At 49.8% G+C, this 23,405-nt stretch overlaps 1 protein-coding gene across 1 annotated transcript in view; it reads right to left on the bottom strand.

The window, feature by feature from the left end:
• Positions 1–8,917: 8,917 nt before the first annotated feature.
• Positions 8,918–23,405, bottom strand: part of SLIT3 (slit guidance ligand 3) — a 527,919-nt gene continuing 513,431 nt past the window's right edge. The window contains exons 26-36 of the mRNA XM_049774569.1: positions 23,264–23,388; positions 22,552–22,649; positions 21,985–22,124; positions 20,834–20,927; positions 19,149–19,286; positions 18,381–18,621; positions 17,149–17,279; positions 14,321–14,475; positions 13,839–14,124; positions 11,636–11,844; positions 8,918–9,432 (exon numbers count right to left, since the gene is read on the bottom strand). Coding sequence (XP_049630526.1) covers positions 9,197–9,432; positions 11,636–11,844; positions 13,839–14,124; positions 14,321–14,475; positions 17,149–17,279; positions 18,381–18,621; positions 19,149–19,286; positions 20,834–20,927; positions 21,985–22,124; positions 22,552–22,649; positions 23,264–23,388 — 1,853 coding nt within the window. The 3' untranslated portion in view covers positions 8,918–9,196. The remainder of the gene's footprint in view (positions 9,433–11,635; positions 11,845–13,838; positions 14,125–14,320; positions 14,476–17,148; positions 17,280–18,380; positions 18,622–19,148; positions 19,287–20,833; positions 20,928–21,984; positions 22,125–22,551; positions 22,650–23,263; positions 23,389–23,405) is intronic.

Genomic DNA, 23,405 nt, shown 5'->3' with positions numbered 1-23,405 from the left:
TCCCAGGTGGTATCAGAGCTCTGTAGGTGATGCAATTTAAAATATTTTATTATTTTTGGGGCCGGAGAGATAGCACAGTGGCGTTTGCCTTGCAAGCAGCCAATCCAGGGCCAAAGGTGGTTGGTTCCAATCCCGGCATCCCACATGGTCCTCGTGCCTGCCAGGAGCTATTTCTGAGCAGACAGTCCAAAGTAACCCCTGAGCACCGCCGGGTGTGGCCCAAAAACCAAAATAAATTTTTTTTTTATTATTTATATAGGAGCCACACAACAGTGCTGAGCGGCTGCTAGCTTGGGGGCAACATGGGGCCAAAGCTTGACATAGGAGTGTTGGCCTGATAGCTCAGGGGTTAGGCCCAAGACTGCTTGGTCACATGCTAGAGGTTTATGATGGCAGGAATGAAATTTACGGACAACACACACATCTCACGTGTTCTATTATTTGAATAATTTCCTTGCTCCTCCGTTATTTTTTAGTTGATGTTGTTGTTGTTGTTTGTTATTTTTGGCTATGCCTAGGAGTGCTCAGGTTTTACTTCTGATTCTGTGCTCAGTGATGTTCGCTGTATGCTTAGGCGGGTATGTATGTATGTTTAGGGTACCTATGGGGTGCAGGGGATGGAACCTGGATCAGCTCTATATAAGACAAGTGCCTTCCCCACTATACACTATTCTCTCTCTCTCTCTCTCTCTCTCTCTCTCTCTCTCTCTCTCTCTCTCTCACACACACACACACACACACACACACACACATACTTACTTTTTCTCTGTGATCCTGTAACTATTTGTTTTTAAAAATTTAATGCTTGGGCCAGTGAGATAGCACAGCAGTAGTGCATTTGCCTTGCATGCAGCCAATTCAGGACAGATGGTAGTTTGAACCCCAGTATGACATATGATCCCCCGTGCCTGCCCAGAGTGACTACTGAGTGCAGAGCCAGAAGTAACCCCTGAGTGCCACTGGGTGTGACTCAAACCCCCCCCCCCCTGCAATGTAATTGCTTGTGCTTTGGGTTTCATTTCTAAAAGATCACTCTCTAGAGGTATGTATATTGAAGAGCCTCTTCCTCTCCCTCCATCCAGTTCTTTTAGAGGTCTCGTGGGTTTAGGTCTCACATGCGAGCTCATTTCTGTCTCTGATGGAGCATGTGCAAAGAGGAACAAATGGTATGTTTCCCAGCACCCTTGATTGAAGATGCTATATTTGTGTGTGTATGTGCTTCTAAGCAGTGCTTAAGGGGTCATGGAGGTCAGTTCTAGTGACAGTTGTTCAGATGTAGCCAGATGTTTCAGGATCTCTGTGGCTATTCCTAGCAGTGCTGGACTGTGCGCTGGGAATCAACCTTGTTACTTTCTCCTAGTTTCTCTTTGTTGATACTTCTTTGCATGTGATGCTCTATCTTCTAGTGACTAATGACTTCACTCTTCAACTTGATGATCCTGGAACTCTATCAAGCAATATGCTTATCTTTCTTATTTCTGTAACCCTCTCTTCTGGGGTTATATGTGTGTGTGTATTTTTTTTTTTTTTTTTTTTGGTCTTTCAGGCCATACCTGGCAGTGTTCAAGAGTTACTTGTTCCACCATCTATAGGAATTTCTATATTTCTATAAGGGGGACAGACAGAAGGCCCACCAGAAGTCATGTCCCTGGCATGGATGGCTATTCGTATGCCCGTAAGGAAATTTCACCAAAGGCTCACCGTGGAAACATGGGGTGGAGAGTTGGAGAAATGCCATAGAGATATTTTTGAGATCCATGGTGTTGAATTAAATAAATAACGATGGGGCTGGATGGAGGTGGATGGCATTCCAGGCCACGTGGCTCCGAAACCCCATCCAGCCGGCGGGTTCCAGGCCCAGGTGAAAGGCGGCAACAAACTCATCCAGAGACAGGCATCAGGAAGCATCAACTTTATTCATGCCCTATTCACCACATGTGTGTGGCCTACTCATAACCTTTCAAGCACTAGTTATTCTAGGCCCTGCATCTTAATTCCTTTCAGCCATCTTCCCTTTGGGCTCCATGCTGGTCAAAGACCAGAACGCAGAGACCCAAAAGCCAGGGAGCTCAGCAGGGCAGACCCCCTCTCTAATCCCCTCGCTCAAAGGTTTATCTACCTATTTCAAGACCCCTCCCAGAAATGGGCGGGGTCTAGCAGGTAAGGTCACACTTAATATTCAGTTCCCAAGACCCCTCCCAGAAATGGGTGGGTCTCAGGTAGCTACACCTAAATCCAGGGTGGAGTTACACATGGTATGGTACTAACATTATATTTCCTTCATATTATTTGATCTAAAATTATTTTCCCTTCTGCTGTGCATGTTTATAGGAAATACATATCCTCAATTACATTTCTCTTTTCCTGGAAAATTTAGCATCAAAACAGTTTATCCTCCTTGTCTTTGAATGCCATAACAGTATGTAACAGAAAGGATTGCTTTGCTTCAGGGACTTCCCTGACACTTTGAATATGTGCTAACTAATTTACACTCTGAAAAGATTTGGCCAGAATAGCATTAGGCTATTGAATTTTACTAGGTATAGATTCTGTACCACTTTCATATAAGTTTATTTCTTTCAAAACCAGATCTTAGGAAGTTAGTCTTAGCCCCTAGATCTAGAAAGCTTTTCCCTTAGGTAAAGGAAATTTGATTAGGACACCTGGCTTCTTGCTAATCTCTTAATTTACATCAGTATGACCCAAGAGGAACTACTTTGAAATGTTAAAAGCTTACCTTCCAGGATGGAGAGATAGCATGGAGGTAAGGCGTTTGCCTTTCATGCAGGAGGTCATTGGTTAGAATCCCGGCGCCCCATATGGTCCCCCGAGCCTGCCAGGAGCAATTTCTGAACCTGGAGCCAGGAATAACCCCTGAGCACTGCCGGGTGTGACCCAAAAACCACACACACACACACACACACACACACACACACACACACACACACACACACAAAACCAAAAAACAAACAAACAAACAAAAAAACTTACCTTCCTTTTATCCTCTGTTCTCCTAACTGAACTATATTCCATTCTAAGGTTCAAACCACCTAGAGCCATGTGTATTGTTTTAAAGATCAAAAATGTACACTGATAAATTTCTGTACTTTGCAAAGAAGCAAAATGTGAGCATTTTATTTTATACCTGTGATTGGCAATATACCCCTCATAAAAATTCCTAGTCTGGATAGTAAAATTAGAATGCTGTTCTCCACACAGATTGTGTGTGTTCTCATTTTTTTTATATTTCACCGCCTGTGCAACCACTCTCCTCAAGAGGATTCAAAGAAGTCCTCTACTTCAAACTGGACCCCAAGAGCTAGTCAGCAGCAGTTACTTCCTGGTTCTGCACTCAGGAATCGATCCTGGTGGGCTCACAAGATCATATGGGATGCTGGAGATTGAACCCATGTCAGACATATGCAAAGCAAGCACTCTACCCACTGTTCTATCACTTTATCCTCTTGGGGTTTTTATCTTGTTCTTTCATTCAAAAGAGATTTCTGCCTATCTTCCCTTTTTTTCTAGACTCTATTATATTATTCTTATTTTTTATATTTATTTATTTATTTATTTATTTATTTATTTATTTATTTAGGTTTTGGGCCACACCCAGCGGTGCTCAGGGGTTGCTCCTGGCTGTCTGCTCAGAAATAGCTCCTGGCAGGCACAGGGGACCATATGGGACACCGGGATTCGAACCAACCACCTTTGGTCCTGGATCGGCTGCTTGCAAGGCAAGCTATATCTCCTGGCCCTTATTTTGTATTTTATATACTCTTTTAAATTTTTTTTCCCAGGGCTCTTGTGTTAAGGCCACACCCAGTAGTGTTCAAGAGTTACTCCTGGCTCTGTACTCAGGATCAGATAGGGTGCCAGGGTGAGCTGCATGCCATGCAGGTGCCTTAACCCAAGTACTTTCTCTCTGGCTTGGCCTCTGGGCCTCCCCCCCCCCCCTTTCTGGTCACTGTCTCACCTACTAACAGTGCTGGGGTTGCCTATAGGGTGGGTATTCAGGGTATTCAACGTAGGCCTTCGTATCCTTAGCATCATCTTCCTGACCAACTGATCACATAATTTCTCTGGCTTAGTCTTGGGGCCACACAAGTACTGCTGGTGGTGGGGAGACCCTGTTCTCTGTCTCTGAGTATCTGAGCTGAGTCTTCTCATCTATCAACCATATATCACTGCAAAATCACCCCTACACATAATTATTGCTCTCATTTCTCCTCCCACTCCCAAGAAATGTGGGCAGAATAAGGGGGGAAATGTTTCACATAATTATTACATCACATATTTTTTAAGACTTAAAAACCTGTAGCAAATCTATGGTGAAATAGAATAACTGGCCTATCTTAGCTTATCTGTCAAACCTCATTTGGTAACTGCCTTTTCACCCATTGATTTCTGATCTGTGGCACTCAGAGAGCCCTTTGGCCCTGGCCACTGTAATTAGTGGTGTGAACTGTCCACCAGTCCCATCTGCCCAGGAGCCAGGCAGGCAGAGACACAGTCTTGCTGGTGCTGTGAAGCCCAGACCCTCCAATGTCTCTCCCGCAGTGAGACCTGCCTTGAATTTCTCCAACTACTTATGAAGAGCTGGCAGAAAACATGTACAATTGCAGTGTTCTCAGAGCTGGCTCAAGAGCTAGTGGCGTCTTTGTCTCTGCAGGGCCTCACAGCTTCTTCTTTTTTATTTTATTATTATTATTTTTTTTTTACCATACCCAGTGGTGCTCAGGGTTTACTCCTGACTGTACTTGGTGTTTTATGGAATCCAAGGGTTGAACCCAGATAAGCTGTATGCAAGGCAGGAGCACTTGTACTATTGCTCTGATCCCTTACAGGGTTCTTTTTTGGGGGTATATGTGGGGTATAGGTTGTGGCCACCCGGTGATGTTCAGGGGTTACTTCTGGGCCTGTACTCTGTTTTTTTTTTTGTTTGTTTGTTTGTTTTTGGGTCACACCCAGCAGTGCTCAGGGTTTCCTCCTGGCTCTATGCTCAGAAATCGCCCCTGGCAGGCTCGGGGGACCATATGGGACGCCGGGATTCGAACTGATGACCTTCTGCATGAAAGGCAAATGCCTTACCTCCATGCTATCTCTCCGGCCCCAACCCAGCATCTTTTTAATTTGTTTGTTTTTGGGCCACACTCAGCAGTGCTCAGGACTTACTCTTGGCTATAGATAAGGGATCACTTCTTGGGGGACCACACAGGATGCTGGGGATAGAACTGAGCTGGGCTACGTGCCAGTCTATCCCACTATATTTATCACCACAGCCTCATGGCTGGTTCTTTCTGGGGCATTTGGGGGCCATCTGATCCAGAGGTGAAGGATGCAGAGCTGGGTCTCTTTCAATTCTCTGGAACTCCTCCATGAATTTGAACCACATCAGGATGTGGCAGTTTGTTTGGGAAAACAAACTTCCTTCTCTGGGTCCTGGGGCACTTGGACACTGATACTGCTTTGGTTTTTCTTTTTTCTTGTGGAGGGGGGAGGGACATCTGGTAGTTCTTGGGCTGACTGCTGACTCCAGACTCTGTACACTTAGGAATTATTTCTGGTAGCTCAAGGGACCCTATGGGATGCTGAGGATTGAACTCAGGTCAGTGGCATGCAAGGCAAGCACCATCCCCCTGTACTATAGCTTCAACCTCTGACATTGCTTTTTTTTTGTTTATTTATTTATTTATTTATTTTTATTACACCCAGTAGCGCTCAGGGGTTACTCCTGGCTCTACACTCAGAAATCGCTTCTAGCAGGCTCAGAGAACCATATGGGATGCCGGGATTCGAACCATCGTCCTTCTGCATGCAGGGCAAAACCCTACCTCCATGCTATCTCTCTGGCCCCTGACATTGCTTTGAAAGACTTCTCACATCTGGTCTGGGAACCCACAGCCTCTTATGACTCCTGCCAGTGTCCCCTGAGCATCTCCCACTTCTCTCCCTGCGTGGAAATGAGGTGGGGAGCACCCCTACAGCTGGCTGGGAGGGGTGCTCTGTCAGGTGTACCTGTCAGCAGGGACTGGAGACTAGCTGAACTGCTGCCCAGGGGAGGGGCTGCTCCTCCCTCTGTGTGGGTCTGTGCTAGGGGCTGCTTACTCTGGGGGTGAATGGGGCGTGTCTCACTGCTGCTCCCTGCCAAGGTGATGGGGGTACATAGGGGGCTATAGTGAGGGGGAGCAGCTCTCTGCCGCTTGGGTATTGGAGGGCCCTTAGGTTTGTTTTCCAGGTTTGCTCTACCCCCTCCACCCAGGGGATCTGGTTTCCCCCTTGCTCTTCTACTCCCAATCAGTCTTCTTGCTGCAACCTCAGGAACTGACAGGCAAAGCAGGCTTCTCCCTAGGGGATCAGCGCGTGTCCGTATCCTCTCTCCCCGTAACCAAGGCGACCAGGCTGCGGAAGGGCCAGTTCAGCCAGCAGCAGGCACCCCCACTCCACTTTCCAGCCTGTGACCCACTGGCTCTGGAGCTGGCAGGGGAGGGTGTGAGGGAACAAAGCCATCAGGTGGAGGGGGTGATGGAGGGATGTGATTTTTCAGCCCTGGGCACCAGCAGACCCCAGAACAATCCCTCCAAAGCAGCTCTGAACCCCCACAAAGACCTAGTGACCCTTATGGATATTTGCATTGTATGGCCACAGCAAGGCCAAAAGAGCCTCAGGGAGTCCCCAGGCCTGGAGGAACATATCATGGTCACCAGTTCCTGAAACACAGACTTAGAACCTTGTGGATCTGTTAGGTATAACTCCCACTCCCAATCCCAAGACAGCTGGCTAGTACCTGCCTACCCACATCCTCTAATTCCCTTCTTCTGCTCACCTCTAGCACTTAGGTTGTCTCCTACTTCATTTTGGGGGGTGGGGGGGAAAGGTGATGGTGGTTTCCCAAACAGGGCTCGAGGTCCCTCAGACCAGGCAGCTCAGTGCTGAGAGTTTGTTTGTATTGCTGGGGCCACCAGGCATACTCCAGGGTGCTTTGACAATTTTTGTTGTTCTGGAGCGACCCCTGGTGGTGTTCAGAGGACCATGCAGGGCCAGGATGGAACTCAGTTTTCTGCATGCTCTTTGTGCAAGCTTTTCATTACTCTTTCATTTTGGTCCTTGCCCAGATGTGCTCATGGATGCCAGGGATGAAACCAAGGTCAGCCACATTCAAGGCGCGTGTCTTAACCCCTGTCCTATATCCCAGGCTCTTTTTTTAAAAATAATTTTTTAATTGAATCAATGTGAGATAAACAGTTAAAAAGTTGCTCATGATTGAGTTTCAGTAATACAATGTCCAAGCACTCACCTCTTCCTCAGTGCACATTTCTTGCCACCAATGTCCCAAGTTTCTCTAGACCCCAACCTGCCTCTATAGCAGACATTTTTCTTCTCTCTCTCTTCCTTTATTTTTCCTTTTTGGGTCTCACCTGGTGGTAATCAGGGTTTACTCCTGGCAGACTCAGGACCCTTTGGGACTCCAGGGATTGAAGCCAGGTTAGCCTTCTGCAAGGTAAATGCCTTACCCACTGTGCTATCAGTCCAGCCCCTCCCTTTAAAAAACTTGCTGTTGACAATATTGTTATTGAAGGGGTAACATGCATATCACTTTACCCCATCAGCATCCAGTTTTTGTCCAGAATGATTATTTCCAGCTATCATTGTCATTGTGGTTCCTTCTCTGCCCTAACCGCACTCTCCTGGTCTTTACCCTGCACCATCAATTAATTAATTAATTTGCTTTTTGGGCCACACCTGTCGATGCTCAGGGATTACTCCTGGTTATGCCCTCAGAAATCACTCCTGGCTTGGGGGACCATATGCGATGTCAGGGGATTGAACCGCGGTCATTCCTGGGTCAACTGCATGCAAGGCAAATGCCCTACTGCTGCGCCATCGCTCCAGCCCCAACCCTGCACCACTTTTAAATAATTTTTCCATTCCTGAAAAAGTGACTTTCTTTTCTGAGCTCCTGGATTGAGGAATGCCTCAGGCGGAACCCTTGTCAAGGGTGGTCCATGGCCACAAAGCCTATGAGGCTCTTGGCCCACAGTGTGCCCTCTTCCTACCAGCTCCCTTGCCTCATTGCTGCATGCCTCCATTTACAGATGGTCAGATGTCTGAGCTCTGAGTCTGCTTAGAGAACTGAATGCACATCTGTGAAGATTCACCTGTAAACCTCCATGGAGCAGATTGCCATGTGACACTGCACAGTGACCTGCCTGTGACACTGTGACTTATTTCCACGTATCCTCATGCCCACTCTGTCTTCCATACCTCTGGCACATCACTGCCCCCTATGCTTCTCATATGTCTGCAGCAGAGGCTTTGGGGGCTGAAAACTGGGGGTACTCCTGAGAAGACCAGGCCTCAGCATTAGCATGAGGATCAGAAGGGGCAAGAGGGGTGTTTGGGAAGGGCAGGTTGTGAGCTCTCACCACCCTCCATAGTGTGTGTGTAGGGCTGTGCTGGTTAAAGGGGCCAACGGTACAGTGTGGGCATACCTGGGCAAGCAATGTGTATGTCAGGGGCCTTGGTCATGGCGTTGGGTGGCTGAGGCCTGCCTGAAAACAGGCAGTTCTAGCCCAGCTAATGGGAAAAAGGGGTCTCCCACCTTAGGTACAGATGGAGAAAGGCTGAGAGTGGGGGGTCAGGGCGCTGAGGACCCCTTGCTCCAAAGCTGACAATTTTAGGGCCATGAATAACAACCGATTTTGTTGTTGTTGTTGTTGTTTTTGGGTCACACCCAGTGGCTCTCAGGGGTTACTCCTGGTTCTGCACTCAGAAGTCGATCCTGGCAGGCTTGAGGGACCATATGGGATACCGGGATTCCAACTCCAAACCAGGTTTGTCTTGTGTTGACAGCATGCAAGGTAAATGTCTTACTGCTGTGCTATGGAACCAGTTTTTCCTTTTCCCACTCATGGCCTTATTCTTCACTTTTGGTTTTCAAACATAGTTTATTAGTCTTTTGTTTCCGTAAAACATTTTTTTTTTAACAGCTGTTCATACAAACGCGACACATACACAAACACCAAAACTTGGTGAAAATAACGCACTATATGATACAAAGGACTTGACCGGGTGTGATAATATTTATATAATAAAAGATGAAAATAGTCACTTTCCATAATAAAAATAAGTTCTATCTGTCTTTTGTGGGTGTTTATTTTACAATAGACTTCATCTCTCTCTCCCAGGCCGCCTCCTAGGAGCAGGCCCGGCAGCCGCATTCCAGGTGCCGCTCCACTTCCTCCACCAATGAAGAGCCATCAGTGCACTGGAAGACGTACTTCCGCCGCTTGCTGCGTGTGGGCCCGCAGCACTGTGTCCCGCAACCCCCTCGGCACTCCACGGTGGGCACCTTGGCTGCGGTGGCGCATGCCGCGTAGCCCTTCTGGCGGCGGATCACCTCTCGGACCAGCTCCCCACGACAGGGGCTTTCTGTGGAGGACACAGGCCAGGGTCATCCCCAAGGACACGGGCTGGCATGGCTCTTCATTCCAGAAATAGGGGACACCCCAACCCTACAAACACTGTGACTCAGAAGCTGCTCTCTGGAGCCTCATTGCTCATTTCTGGGGGCTTCACCCAAGGCCAGCGCTTTGGTTTGCTATCGTTGTTGTTGTTGTCATTTCTTTTGGGCTACAACATAGCTTTTTCTGGACTTTGCATTTTGGAGTTACTCTTGGCAGTGCTTGGGGGGACCAAATGGGATGCCAGGGATTGAACCTGGGTTGGCTACATGTAAGGTACTATTGTTCTGGCTACAAGGCCAGTGTTATTTTTTTGTTTTTTTGTTTTTTTTTTTTTGGTTTTTGGGCCACACCCGGTAATGCTCAGGGGTTACTCCTGGCTATGTGCTCAGAAGTTGCTCCTGGCTTGGGGGACCATATGGGACACCGGGGGATCGAACCGCGGTCCGTCCAAGGCTAGCGCAGGCAAGTCAGGCACCTTACCTTTAGCGCCACCGCCCGGCCCCAAGGCCAGTGTTTTAACCCTTGTCCTCTCTTTAGGCTCCTCCATGTCTTCCATAGGCCAGGCCCACAAGAGTAGGACAAGTGAGGATGTAATGCATGCATGGCTACAGGTGCTGCCATGAACTGTCACAGGGACACTGATGAGTATTTTCCAGGTCTTTATAAAGGGAGGAGGTTCATGGACCTATAGCAGGAGAAAGCTATTGTTTCCTCCCTCCCTTGTAATATTTTAAATTACTTCAAACCCCAGAGGTGATCTGTTTTGGTAAGTTAGTTATAACAGTGCAGATGGCTGCCCTCTGATTCTGTTTTTATGGCAGAGACAAACTGTCTGAGCAGCTCTGTTGGCCTGGGAATGTCTCAGTGTGTTCTTTGGCACCTCCTTCCTTTGGGAGCTATGCAGGAGCTATGCAGAACTTAGGATGGTGGTGGTTAGCATGGTGAGAAGTAGCCCCATATGCTGGCCTGACATGCTCATGCCAACAGAAAGTACATCTGAAATCCTTTGTATGAGTAATTTGTGATTCCTCAAACGTTGAAAAGACCAACTTGGATGGCAACACCTTCCGGGAGATGTAGCAAGACAGAAGAGCATACTCCTCAACAGAGGGAGTGGAGATGCCCTTCTCTTCTCTGGGGTTTTTGGGCCACCCCTAGCTCAGTACACTATATGGAGCACAGTATTAGGATGAATGCAGGTAAGCGCCTCAGTCCCTGTCCTCTCTCTTGTACATGTTAAAGCAAACAGGCAGCTAAAGTCTACAGAGCCTGAGAGGAGATGGAGCCATGTTTTCAGTGGAGACACCGCTGCTCTGTGCTCCTCATAAAAGAGACACCCAGAAGGCAAGAAAGGGGAGCCTGGAGCAGGAGCTAAGATGCCATCTTGGAAAGTGGGAGGGAGGGTCTTGACTAGAATGATGAGACTAGGGCAGGCTTTGTATAACCCCTATTTAACTGTCATGGTACCCCAAGATTCTGTTAGTTTTAAAAGGTATTAGGCTACTGTGGATAATGCTGCAGTGGACTAAGTGTGTAGGAGCTTGTACAAATGTATCCCTTATTTAAAAAATACATAATTATGTGCATTTTTACATATGCAGCTATATGCAATGGATTTCAGTTCAGTCATTGGTGATCATATGAATGTGCCTTGCAGGTTCATGCTAAGTAAATAAAGTGAGAAAGACATACCTTAGTATTTCATTTTTCCTTTGTTTTTGGGTCATGCTTGTTCTGCACTCAAAAATCACTCCTAGTGGGTTTGGGGGATGCTGGGGATTGTACTTGGGTTAGCCTTGAGTAAGGCAAACTTCCTACTCACTGTCCTAGTGCTCTGGCCCCAGATTTTATTTTTAGGTGACATATAAAGAACAGACTGGCAGCTAAGAATGGGAAGTGATGTCCATGGGATAACATAGTGGCTCACTGTGTCATGCACAAGAGCCCTAAAGTTCATACCTCTGGGGGGTTCTGGGGACCCTCAGGAATCTGTTTGCCAAGAAAGCCACAGCTCTAGCATATGGGAAGTAGACTCAGCTAGTACAGTCCCACTGCAGACACTCACCCAGGGGAGGCCTGAGTCCCCAGGTAAGCACAGTCCTGGCTGAGCTGTGAGAGCAAGTGAAAACAGAGAGATGAAACCTGCTCCATGTGGCTGGACACCTCACCTTGCTCACAGTGCTGCCCAGTGAAGCCGGGTTGGCACACGCAATACGGCTCTCCTTGTTCTGAGACCTGGCACTGCCCATGCTGGCACTTGGAGGCAGAGCAGGCACTGGTTGAGTCATTCTTGTGGTCACACAAGTCTCCGCTATAACCCTCTGCGCAGTGGCATGTATATGAGGACCCGGAGGCCACACATTTTCCATGGCTGCAGCTGTGATGAGAAGATGGATAGGTGAATGTCAGCTGTGGCATTTCTCTATGCAGGACACAGAGAACTAAGGCTGCTGCTCAGGGTGGGACTGGTCCTGAGGACGGTACCAGTGATCACGGTGAGTGCACATCACATGGGAAAGGGATAAGGACAAGGAGGACAGAGGGAGAAAAGTTAGGGGAAGAGAGAGATGAAGGAGAGAAAGTAGTTGAAGAGGGCCACTGGAGAAAGCCAAGTAGAGAGAATGAGAATAGGAGGATAGAATAAAAGCAGAGACGTTGGAGGAAAAAAGGATGGGGCCAGAGAAATAGTACAATGAAGGGGGAGGGAAAGTATATGCCTTGTGGTAAATGACCAGGTCAAACACGGTCAACCCAGGTTTGATCCCTGGCACCCCATATGGTCCCCTGAGCACCGCCAGATGTGCCTCACCAAAGAAGGGACAAGAAGACAGATGGATGGACAAAGAATACAATTGAGAAAAGAAGAATATGAGAGAAATAGACCAGAGATGATAATAAGAGAGGTCAAATGGAAAAGGAAAAGAAGGTGGAAATAGGAGAGAAGGATAAATAGAGAGAAGATAAACAGAGGTTGGAGTTGAGAGGGGGTAAACACAGAGATTGAAAGGAGGGGAGATGAAATGAAATGAATGTAAAGAAGTATCAGAAAAGGACAGAACTAGAAAAAGAGAGGAGGCCAATTGGAGGAGCAGATGAGGGATTAAGGAAACAATAGATGACAGAATGCATCCAGAAAGGGCACAGAGAATAAAGGGCTAAGGAAACAGGAGATGATGGGGTGCAGGGTGCAGATGAGGAGAGGTTTTGGGGGCAGTTCTGGTGCAGGGTGAAGCGTAAGTTAGAGGGATGAGATGCGGATGAATAGATAAAGGGTGTATCATCAGCCCTTAATGTCCAGGGCTATCTCCACCTTATTTATCACAGGAGGCCAGTCCCCACCACTATTGAGCCCCTCAGCTAACTTGGTGTCTCCTGGAAACAGCCAATGTCCGTAGGTCAGTGCCACACACCTCTGGGATCCTGTAGGTCAGCTGTGGGTGTCTCTTTCTTCCCTGCTTGTTGGGGGCTCCCAGGAGGTTGCTGTGTTCTGGGAGAGCTGCTGCATCTCAGTAAGTGTGCTCCTGAGATGGGGAGGTGTGTGCTTTGAGGAGTGGCCATTGGGGGGGGGCAATGAGTGTCCAGGGACGATGCTGGGCTCAAGATGCAAATGGGAAGATGGAGTACAGACACTGGGAACCAACTCTGATAAAGACACATTTATAATAAAACATGAGTGTTTTATTATACTAAGACACTATGACAAACACTAAGACAAAGTCCCCACCAAGTTTTTACACATATACTGCTGCCCTCTCTCCTTCTCTCCTCACTCCTGTGCTAATTACATCTTTCCTTCTCTTCCTCCCACTTCTCTTTCTTGTCTCCCTACCTTGGTCTAGAAATGTGTCTGTCCCTAATCTACCTTCCTGCAGACCTACCTACATAGGTTACCTCCTGAACTATCGCCTACACTGCTGAGAAAAATGCTTTGGCCATTCTTGGCCCTCTGAGCCTTAATAACTGACCCTAATCCTCTCAGCGACAGAAGCACTTGGATGGCCCCTTACTGAATCATTGCAAGCACTTGGTGGAGTAAAGCAGAGAACTGGAAGAAAGAAAAAGCTGAAGACCAGGGATAGATGGGAAGAAATGAGAGAGAATCCAAGAAGCCAGGAATGGTGTAGAATAGAACTAGATGCAGAGAAGACAGTTTGATTGGCATTAAAGAAGAGAGAATGAAAAGAGAAGATGAACTAAATAGAAGAATCAGAGAGAAGCAAAGATGTAAGAGGTGGAGCAGAAGCAGAAAAGCGGGAGTTGAGAGTTGTTAAAGGTGGGAGAAGTCAGAGCAAGAGAAGAGGGAAGGAAAGATCTAGAAGTCAAGGAAGGCCAAACTGATGGAAAGCTGTATGCAGCTCAGTGTGCACTGACCTGTGGTCCAGACATGGGTCTCCGGCCTCCTGGTCACAGAGCGGGCCGGTCCAGCCCGGGTGGCACTCACACACCACACTGTCCTTCTCCAGCACGCGGCACATTCCGTGCCGACACACAGAGCACGACTTGCATCCAGGCGACACCCCCAGCGCCCGTGGTGGCAGCGCCTTGAAGCCCTGCAGCTCATTGTTGATGCGCACCTCGCCGATGCAGCCGTGGAAGCCGCCAAGGGGCCGGTCCGCGCCCTGGCGCAAGGCAGACAGGCCCGTGGACGTGGGGATGCCTGTGAGGATGATGGGGACTTCCTGAGGACCCCTTGGAGCACTGCATGGGCCTCCCTGGTGAATAGTTGCACCTGCATGGGCCCTTGGTCCTCTGTGGACAGAGGCCTCAGGGGATGAGCCCTTATTTTACCCTTCTAGAGTCAGCGTGGCTACCATTGCCTCCAGGAAGCCCTCCCTCACTGGCAGGAACCTTACCTCCAAGATAGAGGGGGCTGTTGCTGCCCACAGCCAGCTGCTTCTGGAGTTTCCCCAGGCTCTTGGGGGCCCCCTTGTCCACCACCAGGTTCAAGGTCTGGTTCAGCATCACCAGCTCCACACTATGGAACTGCCCATCATTCACTGTCTCCACACTGGGGGAAAAAGGGGAGCAATGCTGGAGTCACTGGGAAGCACTTCAAACTTTGGGTGTCCAGTAAAGGCAACACAGAGAACTCTGACAGCCCATTGGGCCTATTGCTTCTCATTCATTATCTGTCTTAACACTTGACACATTTTTTGTTTTGTTTTATTTTTGGGTCACACTTAGTTCTGCACTCAGAGTTGTTCCTGGCAGGCTCAGGGCTGAGATTCGAACCGGGGTCCATCCTGTGTTGGCTGTATGCATGGCAAACACCTTACTACTGTGCTATTGCTCTGGCCTCAACACTTGGTGCTTTTGAGCTGTCTAAAATGGCTCAGATTGGAGCATGGATAGTACTAGCTGAGAGCAGATCCAATTTCCCAGGGTCCGATCAGTACATTTCTGTTTCACCACAAGCTCCATCACTCTTTCTTACATTTCACAGACAGATCCTTCCAGGAGACCACCTTGATTATGCTCTGAATATTTCCTTTATTCTGTCCTTTCCCCCTCAATAACACTCATCTGTTGTGCTAAGGACTTCAACCCATGAAGATTTTTCCTTTCTTTTTTGTTTTTGGACCACACCTGGCGGCACTCAGGGGTTACTCCTGGTTCTCTGCACTCAGAAATCCCTGGCAGGCCCAGGGATCTAATCTGGGTCGGCTGCATGCAAGGCAAATACCCTACCCACTGTGCTATTGCTCTGGACCCTCCATTTTCTTTTCCTTTTTATTTCTGGTATTTGGGCCACACCTGATGGTCTCAGGGCTACTGAGCTCAAGAATCACTTGTGGTAGTGCTCAGAAGTCAGGGACTGAACCCAGGTCTGTTTACATGCAAAGCAAGCAGAAGGGAGTCCTTCCTGCTGTGCTATCACTCTGGCCCCATGAAGACTACTTTGGAGCAATTCAGGCTTGTTCTAGTACAGAAGCTGTGCAAAGTCATGTCACAGTCAGGCTTCCAGACATTTGCCTTGTTACCACATGGGAATTAACTTGCCTCCCATCCCTCCCCCATCAGAGACACAAAGGAGTGGTGGAGTTCACCCAGGCAAGCTTCATCAGAACCTACCAAGTTCTGGGAGGGTGTGGTGGTAGACGGCGATGTGAGGGAGCAGGGCCCTGTCACACATGTCCCTGCCTGTTATCTGCTCTGAACTGTACTTAGGTTTCAGTGGCCCAGCTCATTATCGCTCACTTGCTCGCTCAAATTCTCTTAGCTAACTAACTCAAACCACCAATGCAGCAAGTGGAAGCTGGAGTCAAGAAATCAGAGACCTGGGGCTGGAGAGATAGCATGGAGTAGGGCGTTTGCCTTGCATGCAGAAGGATGGTGGTTCAAAACCCAGGATCCCATATGGTCCCCCGAGCCTGCTAGGAGCGATTTTTGAGCATAGAGACAGGAGTAACCCCTGAACGCTGGCGGGTGTGACCCAAAAACCAGAAAAGAAAAAAAAAAAAAGAGAAATCAGAGACCCTAGTGGCTCACAGTTTATATGGAGTGCAGGCAGCCAAACACTGGGACACACAGCCATGGGGCTGGCAGGAGCAGAGTTATTAGTCCTATAGAATCCACTCCAGATCTTGACAAAGTCCAACCTTTCTGCAGCCGCCCCACAGCCCCCATAAAAATCTTTATTTTAGAAAGAAAAAAGGCCTGAGGTCCTCTGCAAGGATTGGAACCAAAGCCCCCTCCTAGATCCCCTCACCTTGGGACAGTGGGAAATTCTCAGTGTTGAGCTGACACCTATAGGTGGCGCCAGAGCCCCATGAGAGCCAAAGCGGCTTCCTAGACTCCATGCCATAATCTTTTTTTTTTTTTTTTTTTTTTGCATTTGTTTTTGTTTTTGGGTCACACTTGGCCACGCTCAGGGGGTTACTCCTGACTCTATGCTCAGAAATCGCTCTTGCAGGCTCAGGGGACCATATGGGATGCTGGAATTCGAACCAATGATCTTGTGCATGAAAGACAAACGCCTTACCTCCATGCTATCTCTCTGGTCCCATTTTTTTTTTTTTTGATCGTATTGGCTTACATATCTTACACAGTAGTATTTTAGGTACATATTAACATTAAATCAGGGGAATACCCATCACCAAATTTGTCTTCTCCCCATCTCTATTCCCTTCCTGCAACCCATATCCCCCACCATTATCCCTGGGGCTGCTAGAGTAAGTGGTCCCTTTTGTGTCTAGCTAACTATTAGTGATCATATATCTGTTTGGTCCTGGTACCCTCCCTTGTTTTCCCCTCTATTTGAGAGGCGGAGCTAGATAATTCAACTTATGTGGTTTTGTTTGAAGGAAAGAAAAGCATAGTCTTTATTGAATGCTTCCAGGTTTGGGTTTGAATCCCAGCTCTGTGCTGCCCCCACCCTCCACCGGCCTGTCTCTCAGAGCACCAGGTTTATATCCCCTAAAACAGGGGCTTGGGAGCAGAAATCAGTAGAGGACAGACTTGGCCTGTAGGTCAGACACCCTGAAATTGGGTGTCCCCATGCTTCCCGCCCCCTCCTGCAAATTAAATAAGTGAGACAGTGCTAGTCTAGGACTAGTGCTAGGGACAGGGTGGGTGTTGCTTTCTGGTGTCTGCAATGTGCCCATTTCAAGACCTAGAAGGGATGGGTTCCCACAAACCTAGGTCAGAGCAGGGAGTGAGATTAAAGTGGTGGGGTCCTCACCTGTACACGGTGGTCGGTGGGGAACTCAGGCTGTCGTAGACCAACCTCACGTGGCCCTGGTACAGCTCCAGCGCCAGCGGATCATTGTCCCCCTTGTACAGCAGGATCCCATTGTCCTTGTCTGTGGCCACCTGCAGGGATGCAGTGGGGGCTCTTGAGGTCTGGCCTATCTGTGGTGGGTTTCCAACTCTTCCCTCACAGGGCCCACAGAGCCCCCGTAGGGAGACCCATGTGTGGATGCAGCAGAGGACTTCTGCATGGACGTGGCCAGGATGCCGGGAGCAGATGCCGGGTGAGCTGCTTTGTTGGCCTGACTGGCCTCGCCTGTTCCCTTAGGGCTTGGGGTGGCATAGAATTGGACACTTATAGCTGCCTTCTGGGACACTGTGCTCAAGAGGCAAAGCATGTGCTCTGACAGCTGGGGCAGCCCCTAAACCCATCCGAAAGTGGCTCACCTCAAATGAGGCTGAGAACTTTTGTTTTGATCCCAAACCTGACAGTGTCAGGAATCACGCAGTGCTCAGGATCCCACCTGGCAGTGCTCAGGGGACACTATGAAGTGCCAGGGATTGAATTTGACTTGGGTCCAGGCAAGACCAAGGCCAGTGCCCTGACCTCTGTCTGGGCTCGCTAAGGGTGCCGTCTGGGCATTGTTGCAGGCAGTTTGGGGGAAACCCAAGCACAGCATAGCCTGAGGACACCTCCAGGCATTGGTGTATCCAGACACTGGTGGCTCTGGGCGCTAAGGACACCCCAGGGCAGGCTTCTTCCTCTTGTCTGTGTCTTGGGGAGCTAGACCTGTATGTGTGTGTGTGTGTGTGTGTGTGTGTGTGTGTGTGTGTGTGTGTGTGTGTGTGTGTGTGTGAGCTCAGTGGCCCTCAGAACCTTCTCTATGACTCCAATCTACAGGTGCTGCTGCCTCAGTCCTTGGTTGGGGTCCCCATGCTCCTCTCTCCCACCATTCCCCAGGCCAACTCCTCTCTCTGTCCTGCAGATCTCAGCAGATCTGTCCTGCAGATCTTATTGTCTTTGGTACCGTCCCTGCTTTCTGGGCCTCCTGCAGCCCTTCTGTCAGATCCAGAGGTATCCCCCCACACCCCGCCGTTTCCATCATTTCCACAGAGAAACAAGTTCAGGTGGTGGGATCTGACGGTGCTCAGAAGCCACCCAGCCTCTGAGCTGATCCAACGCCTATATGGGGTGGCAGGGAGGGGGCATCTTTTTTCGGGTACCTGCAGGGAGATGTTGGCCTGGGGCCGGACCTTGGCAGAGGCCAGTTCCACATAGGAGTCCTTGCCCCCGAAGTTGACCGTGATGAGCTTCTCACAGCGAGGGCCGGCAAAGCCAGGAGGACAGCGGCACGTGGGCTCCTGCTCCAGCAAGATGCAGGGTGCCCCGTTCTGACACTCATGCTGGTCACACGGGCTGGTCTGCAGCAGCACCATGGGTGGGGGCTGCTCGCATAGGGCACCACTGAGGGGAAGGGGACAACATCAGGGAGGCAAGAGGACCTGGCACCCCACAAGCTTTTTCCTGGGACCATGGCACTCCTTTTATTTTTCGCTTTTTGGGGTGACTAGTGGTGATGCTCAGTGATTCCTGGCTTTTTGTAGTACTTGGGGGACCATATGAGATGCTGGGCTGGCCACATGCAAGGCAAGCACCCTTTCTCACTCTGCTATCTTTCCAGCCCAGTACTACCCATTTTATATGATGGGGGCTGGAGCTGAGCAAGGGTTCCCTCAGATTTGTCAGTGTCATGGGGTTCCCTGGGTTGGAGGTAAGTGACAAACGCTTGCCCACTCAAAGCAGGTAGGAGAAAGGTGTTTGGGTGCAAGGGACGATGCTTTGCTCTAGAAAGCAGGTCTAGTTGTGCTAACTAGACAAAACTCAAACCCACCTGGAAATAACTGTCCACACGGTTCAGGGACTGTTTGCTCATGGACTCATTGAAAAGGGAGACCTGAGGACTGCACTCAGGCTGGGGCAGGGGGCCCTACCTGAACCCCTGGGGGCAGATGCATGTGTAGCCGTTGACTGCATCCACACAGCGGGCACCATGCTGGCACATATGTCCCACACACTCGTCCACGTCCATCTCACACAGTTTCCCGCTGTAGCCAGGGAGACACTCGCACCTGGAAAGCAGCAACAGACTGGGGATGTCTGCTCTTTGGGTATCCCCAAGACGTTGACCCCCTCCAGATTTTGCCTGTGGCAGGTAGGACCACACTGGTGAGGGGTCAGAACCTCTCCACAGGGGATGTCTGGTAGTAATCGCCTGCAGCGCCCCCCAGTGGCTGTCTACTGTCTACCCACCTGTCACCTAACCAGGAGTGGCTTCTCCCCACCTTCTTTCTGGGAAAGGGGGGCTGGGTCACACTAGGTGGGGCTTAGGAATAACTCCTGATTCTGTATTCAGGGTTCACTCCTGGGGGACTTGGGGACCTTATGAGGATTGAGCTGGGTCAAGGTGCATGTTTTTCTAGCTGTGCTGTACTATCTCTGGTCCCTGGTTTAAAAGCTTTTTTTTTTGGGGGGGGGGGAACACCCAGAGGTGCTCAGGAGTAACACTTGGCTCTGCGATCAGAAATCACTTCTGGGGCCGGAGAGATAGCATGGAGGTAAAGTGTTTGCCTTTCATGCAGGAGGTCATCGGTTCGAATCCCGGCGTCCCATATGGTCCCCCGTGCCTGCCAGGAGCAATTTCTGAGCCTGGAGCCAGGAATAAGCCCTGAGCACTGCCGGGTGTGACCCAAAAACCACAAAAAAAAAAAAAAAAAAAAAAAAAAAAAAAGAAATCACTTCTGGCTGGCTCAGGGGACCATACAGGATGCTGGGGATTGAACCCAGGTCTGTCTGAGTCTGCCACTTGCAAGACAAACGGCCTACTGCTGTGCTATATCACTCCAGTCCCTGGTTTAAAAGTCTGTTTTTTTGTTTGTTTGTTTGTTTGATTTTGGTTTTGGGTCACACCCAGCAGCGCTCAAGGGCTACTCCTGGCTCTATGCTCAGAAATAGCCCTTGGCAGGCTCGGGGGACCAGATGGGATGCCGGGATTCAAACCACCGTCCTTCTGCATGCAAGGCAAATGCCCTACTGTTGTACTATCTCTTGGCCTCTAAAAGTTTTTAAATAAAGATGCCTGGGGGAAAAAAATCTCGGGCTGGAGAGATAGCACAGCAGTGTTTGCCTTGCAAGCAGCCGATCCAGGACCTAAGGTGGTTGGTTTGAATCACGGGGCACATGGTCCCCCGTACCTGCCAGGAGCCATTTCTGAGCAGATAGCCAGGAGTAACCCCTGAGCATAGCCGGGTGTGGCCCAAAAACCAAAAAACCAAAACCAAAAACAAAAAGATGCCTGGGGATGCCTGAGGCAAGCTCTTCACCAGGTTCTGCCACCTACTGGAGGAGAAGTGCCATTCAGTCAGCATCAATCCCTCATTCTTTCCATCCCTCCAGCACCCACCTCCACCTCTCCATTCATCCACCCCCAGAAACATGAATCCACTTCCTTTTGGAATCCAAGGAAGCAATGAGGTTGATGGTCAGGAAGGACCAGAGGCTGAGTGAATGGGTTGAGGAAGTACAGAGGAGTGTGTGGTACCACAAAACAAGGACAGGGAAAATGAGGGGGAGAAAGCCTCCAGAACCCGGTTAGCATGGAAGACACCAGGGTGCTTACCTGAACCCTCGATCCAAGGAGATACACTTGGCATCATGCTGGCATAGGTTGAGCTCGGGCACACAGTGATCTATAACCTCATCACACAGCTCTCCTGGATGGGGATGAGAATAGGGTGTTGGGGAGGTAATAGGGTGCCTCAGCCAGAAGCCCCACACTCATCCCAGGCACAGATTCTGGGTGGGGCCATCTCTCTGAGGCCCTCAGACCACACATCCATGAACGGAGCATGCCCTTGGCTGGGGACTTGAGGGCCATTAGGCCTGCTCATGTCTGGAAACAGATTCAGCTGGGCACTTGTGGAGACTTCTGGGGGAGCCTGTGGCCAAGTAAGGTCTCTGCTGGACTCTCCTGGTGGTGCAGGGCCTGGCAGATGCCCTGAGAGTGCTTTGGGGTGCTCCTGGGGAGCCAGCCCTCTTCTCTGGGTGGTTCATCCTGGGCCTCAGAGCTGGGGGCTGGAGGCAGACCTGCATTTTCATGATGACCTATAGTTTCTTTTTTTTTTTTTTTTTTTGGTTTTTGGGTCACACCAGGCAGTGCTCAGGGGTTATTCCTGGCTCCAGGCTCAGAAATTGCTCCTGGCAGGCACGGGGGACCATATGGGACGCCGGGATTCGAACCGATGACCTCCTGCATGAAAGGCAAACGCTTTACCTCCATGCTATCTCTCCGGCCCCGACCTATAGTTTCTGAGACAAGTTTCTGGCTCCCTGAGGTCTTGGGGTTGTAAGGGGTTTCTGGGAGGAAGACAACATTTCTTCGAGGTTCAGTAAAGAGGGGCTCATGAGTAAACCAAGTCCATGGCCCCAGGAAGCAGTCAGGAGCGTGGGCACTGCTGCCCGACACCTCTGTTCATCCCCTTGGAGTCAGGATATGGGACCAGAGTTCAGGGGAGAAGGTCTTGAGGAAGTCCCTTAGGAACATCCGGAGGACTCAAGTCTCTCTGAAGAGCTGTGGTGGGGGCCCTGGTGAGGATGAGTTACTCTTCTAGAACTTTCTCTCTAAAAAGCATAAAGTATCCCTCAGTGGGGCATACACTGGAATCACAGGGCTAGCACCTTGGGTGCCTCTGGGGGGTGCTTTCTGATGGTTTAAGGATGCAGATCTGAGGGTGGAAATGGAGAGGGGGAGTAGTTGGGGAACAGACGCACCTGTGTAGTTGGGGGGACAGACACACACATAGTTGTTGATGCCGTCCACGCAGGTGGCGTTGTTCTCACAGTCATTGTCTTCACAATCATCAGGGTTGATTTCACACCGCTGTCCCTCAAAGCCCAGAGGACAGGAGCAGCTTTGGGGGTGATGGTAGAGGATAGAATAAGGCCAGCTGCTCCTCACCAGGAAGACCACCTGGGAACACCCTGGGAGTTGGGGGCCTTGTTGTTTTTTTATTTTTGGGGGGCTACCCCTTGTGGTGCTCAGGACTTTTTTCTGGCTTTGCACTCCTGGAGGTGCTCAAGGGGACCATATGGGATGCTGGGTATTGAACCAGGGGAGGCTGCATGCAAGACAAATGCCCTTCCTACTCAAGTGTTGCTTTAATACCATGATGGGGCTATTTTGCCCAGCACCTGCCCCCACCCAGACTTGAAGCTCTGTGATTCCCACTCAGAATGGAAGAAGGGGGGAAGGGAACCCCAACATTTCCTGGGTTCCCTTCTGAGTGTGCTCCATGGAGGGGAGCCTAGATTCAAACAGCCCAATATTATGGGAATTACCTGAAACCCTCCTTGTGGGTGTCACTCAGGTGGCAGGTGGCACCATGCTGGCATGGGTTCCGAACACAGCTGTTGATGGGCACTGAGCAGTCTCTGCCCTGGGGAATGGATGGGCAGCACTGACTTCATCCAGAGAGGCCTACGCCCTTCTCTGTCCTGACCCCAGAATATGTATTCCCCACCCATCATTTTCACAGAAATAAGAGAGCAAGCTGCTGGGCACAAGACTAGTGTAGGAAGTGGGGAGCCAACCAGGGGCCTTCACAGAGGCTTCTCCACTTTCCTCTGAAACCAGAGTTCCCTCCTTGTGACTCTTTAGCCACAGGACTGGATAAGTGACACTCTTTGGTGCCAAAGGACACTCCAGGCAGGACCTGGCACTTGCAAGGGCCAGCTTCAATAGGGGACTCCCCAGCAATCACAGAGTCTGAGATTGGCACGTTGGGTTTTTCCCAGTTCTAGGAGAAGAACCTGGCACTTGATGGCCCATCACTAGGCCAGTAGGGGCATTTCTGTCCGCAGCATGCTGTGAAAAATGTCTTGTGGGCAAGGTTGGACTCGTCAGCACCTCTCAGCTCCCTGCTACACCTAAGTCCATGAGAAAGGTGATGAGCCTCCACTTTCCATAGTCCCCCCACATATATGTGAATATGTGAATGCATTTGTGTGTGGCCAGTGAAGACCCAGGGGTTACCCAGGGTTTCCACCCTACCTTGTAGCCGTAGGGGCAGGCACAGCGGAAGTGCTCCACAGGGTCCTGGGTGCAGGTCCCATTATTCTTGCAAGGGCCCGAGAGGCAGGCATCGCACTTGGCCATAATGCTGATATCTGGCAGCCCTGCCAGGAGAACCGCA

The sequence above is a fragment of the Suncus etruscus genome, chromosome 6 (genome assembly GCF_024139225.1).
Source record: "Suncus etruscus isolate mSunEtr1 chromosome 6, mSunEtr1.pri.cur, whole genome shotgun sequence".
NCBI lineage: Eukaryota > Metazoa > Chordata > Mammalia > Eulipotyphla > Soricidae > Suncus > Suncus etruscus.
The sequence above is the reverse complement of the archived record's forward strand: the minus strand, read 5'-3'. Positions and strand labels throughout refer to the sequence as shown.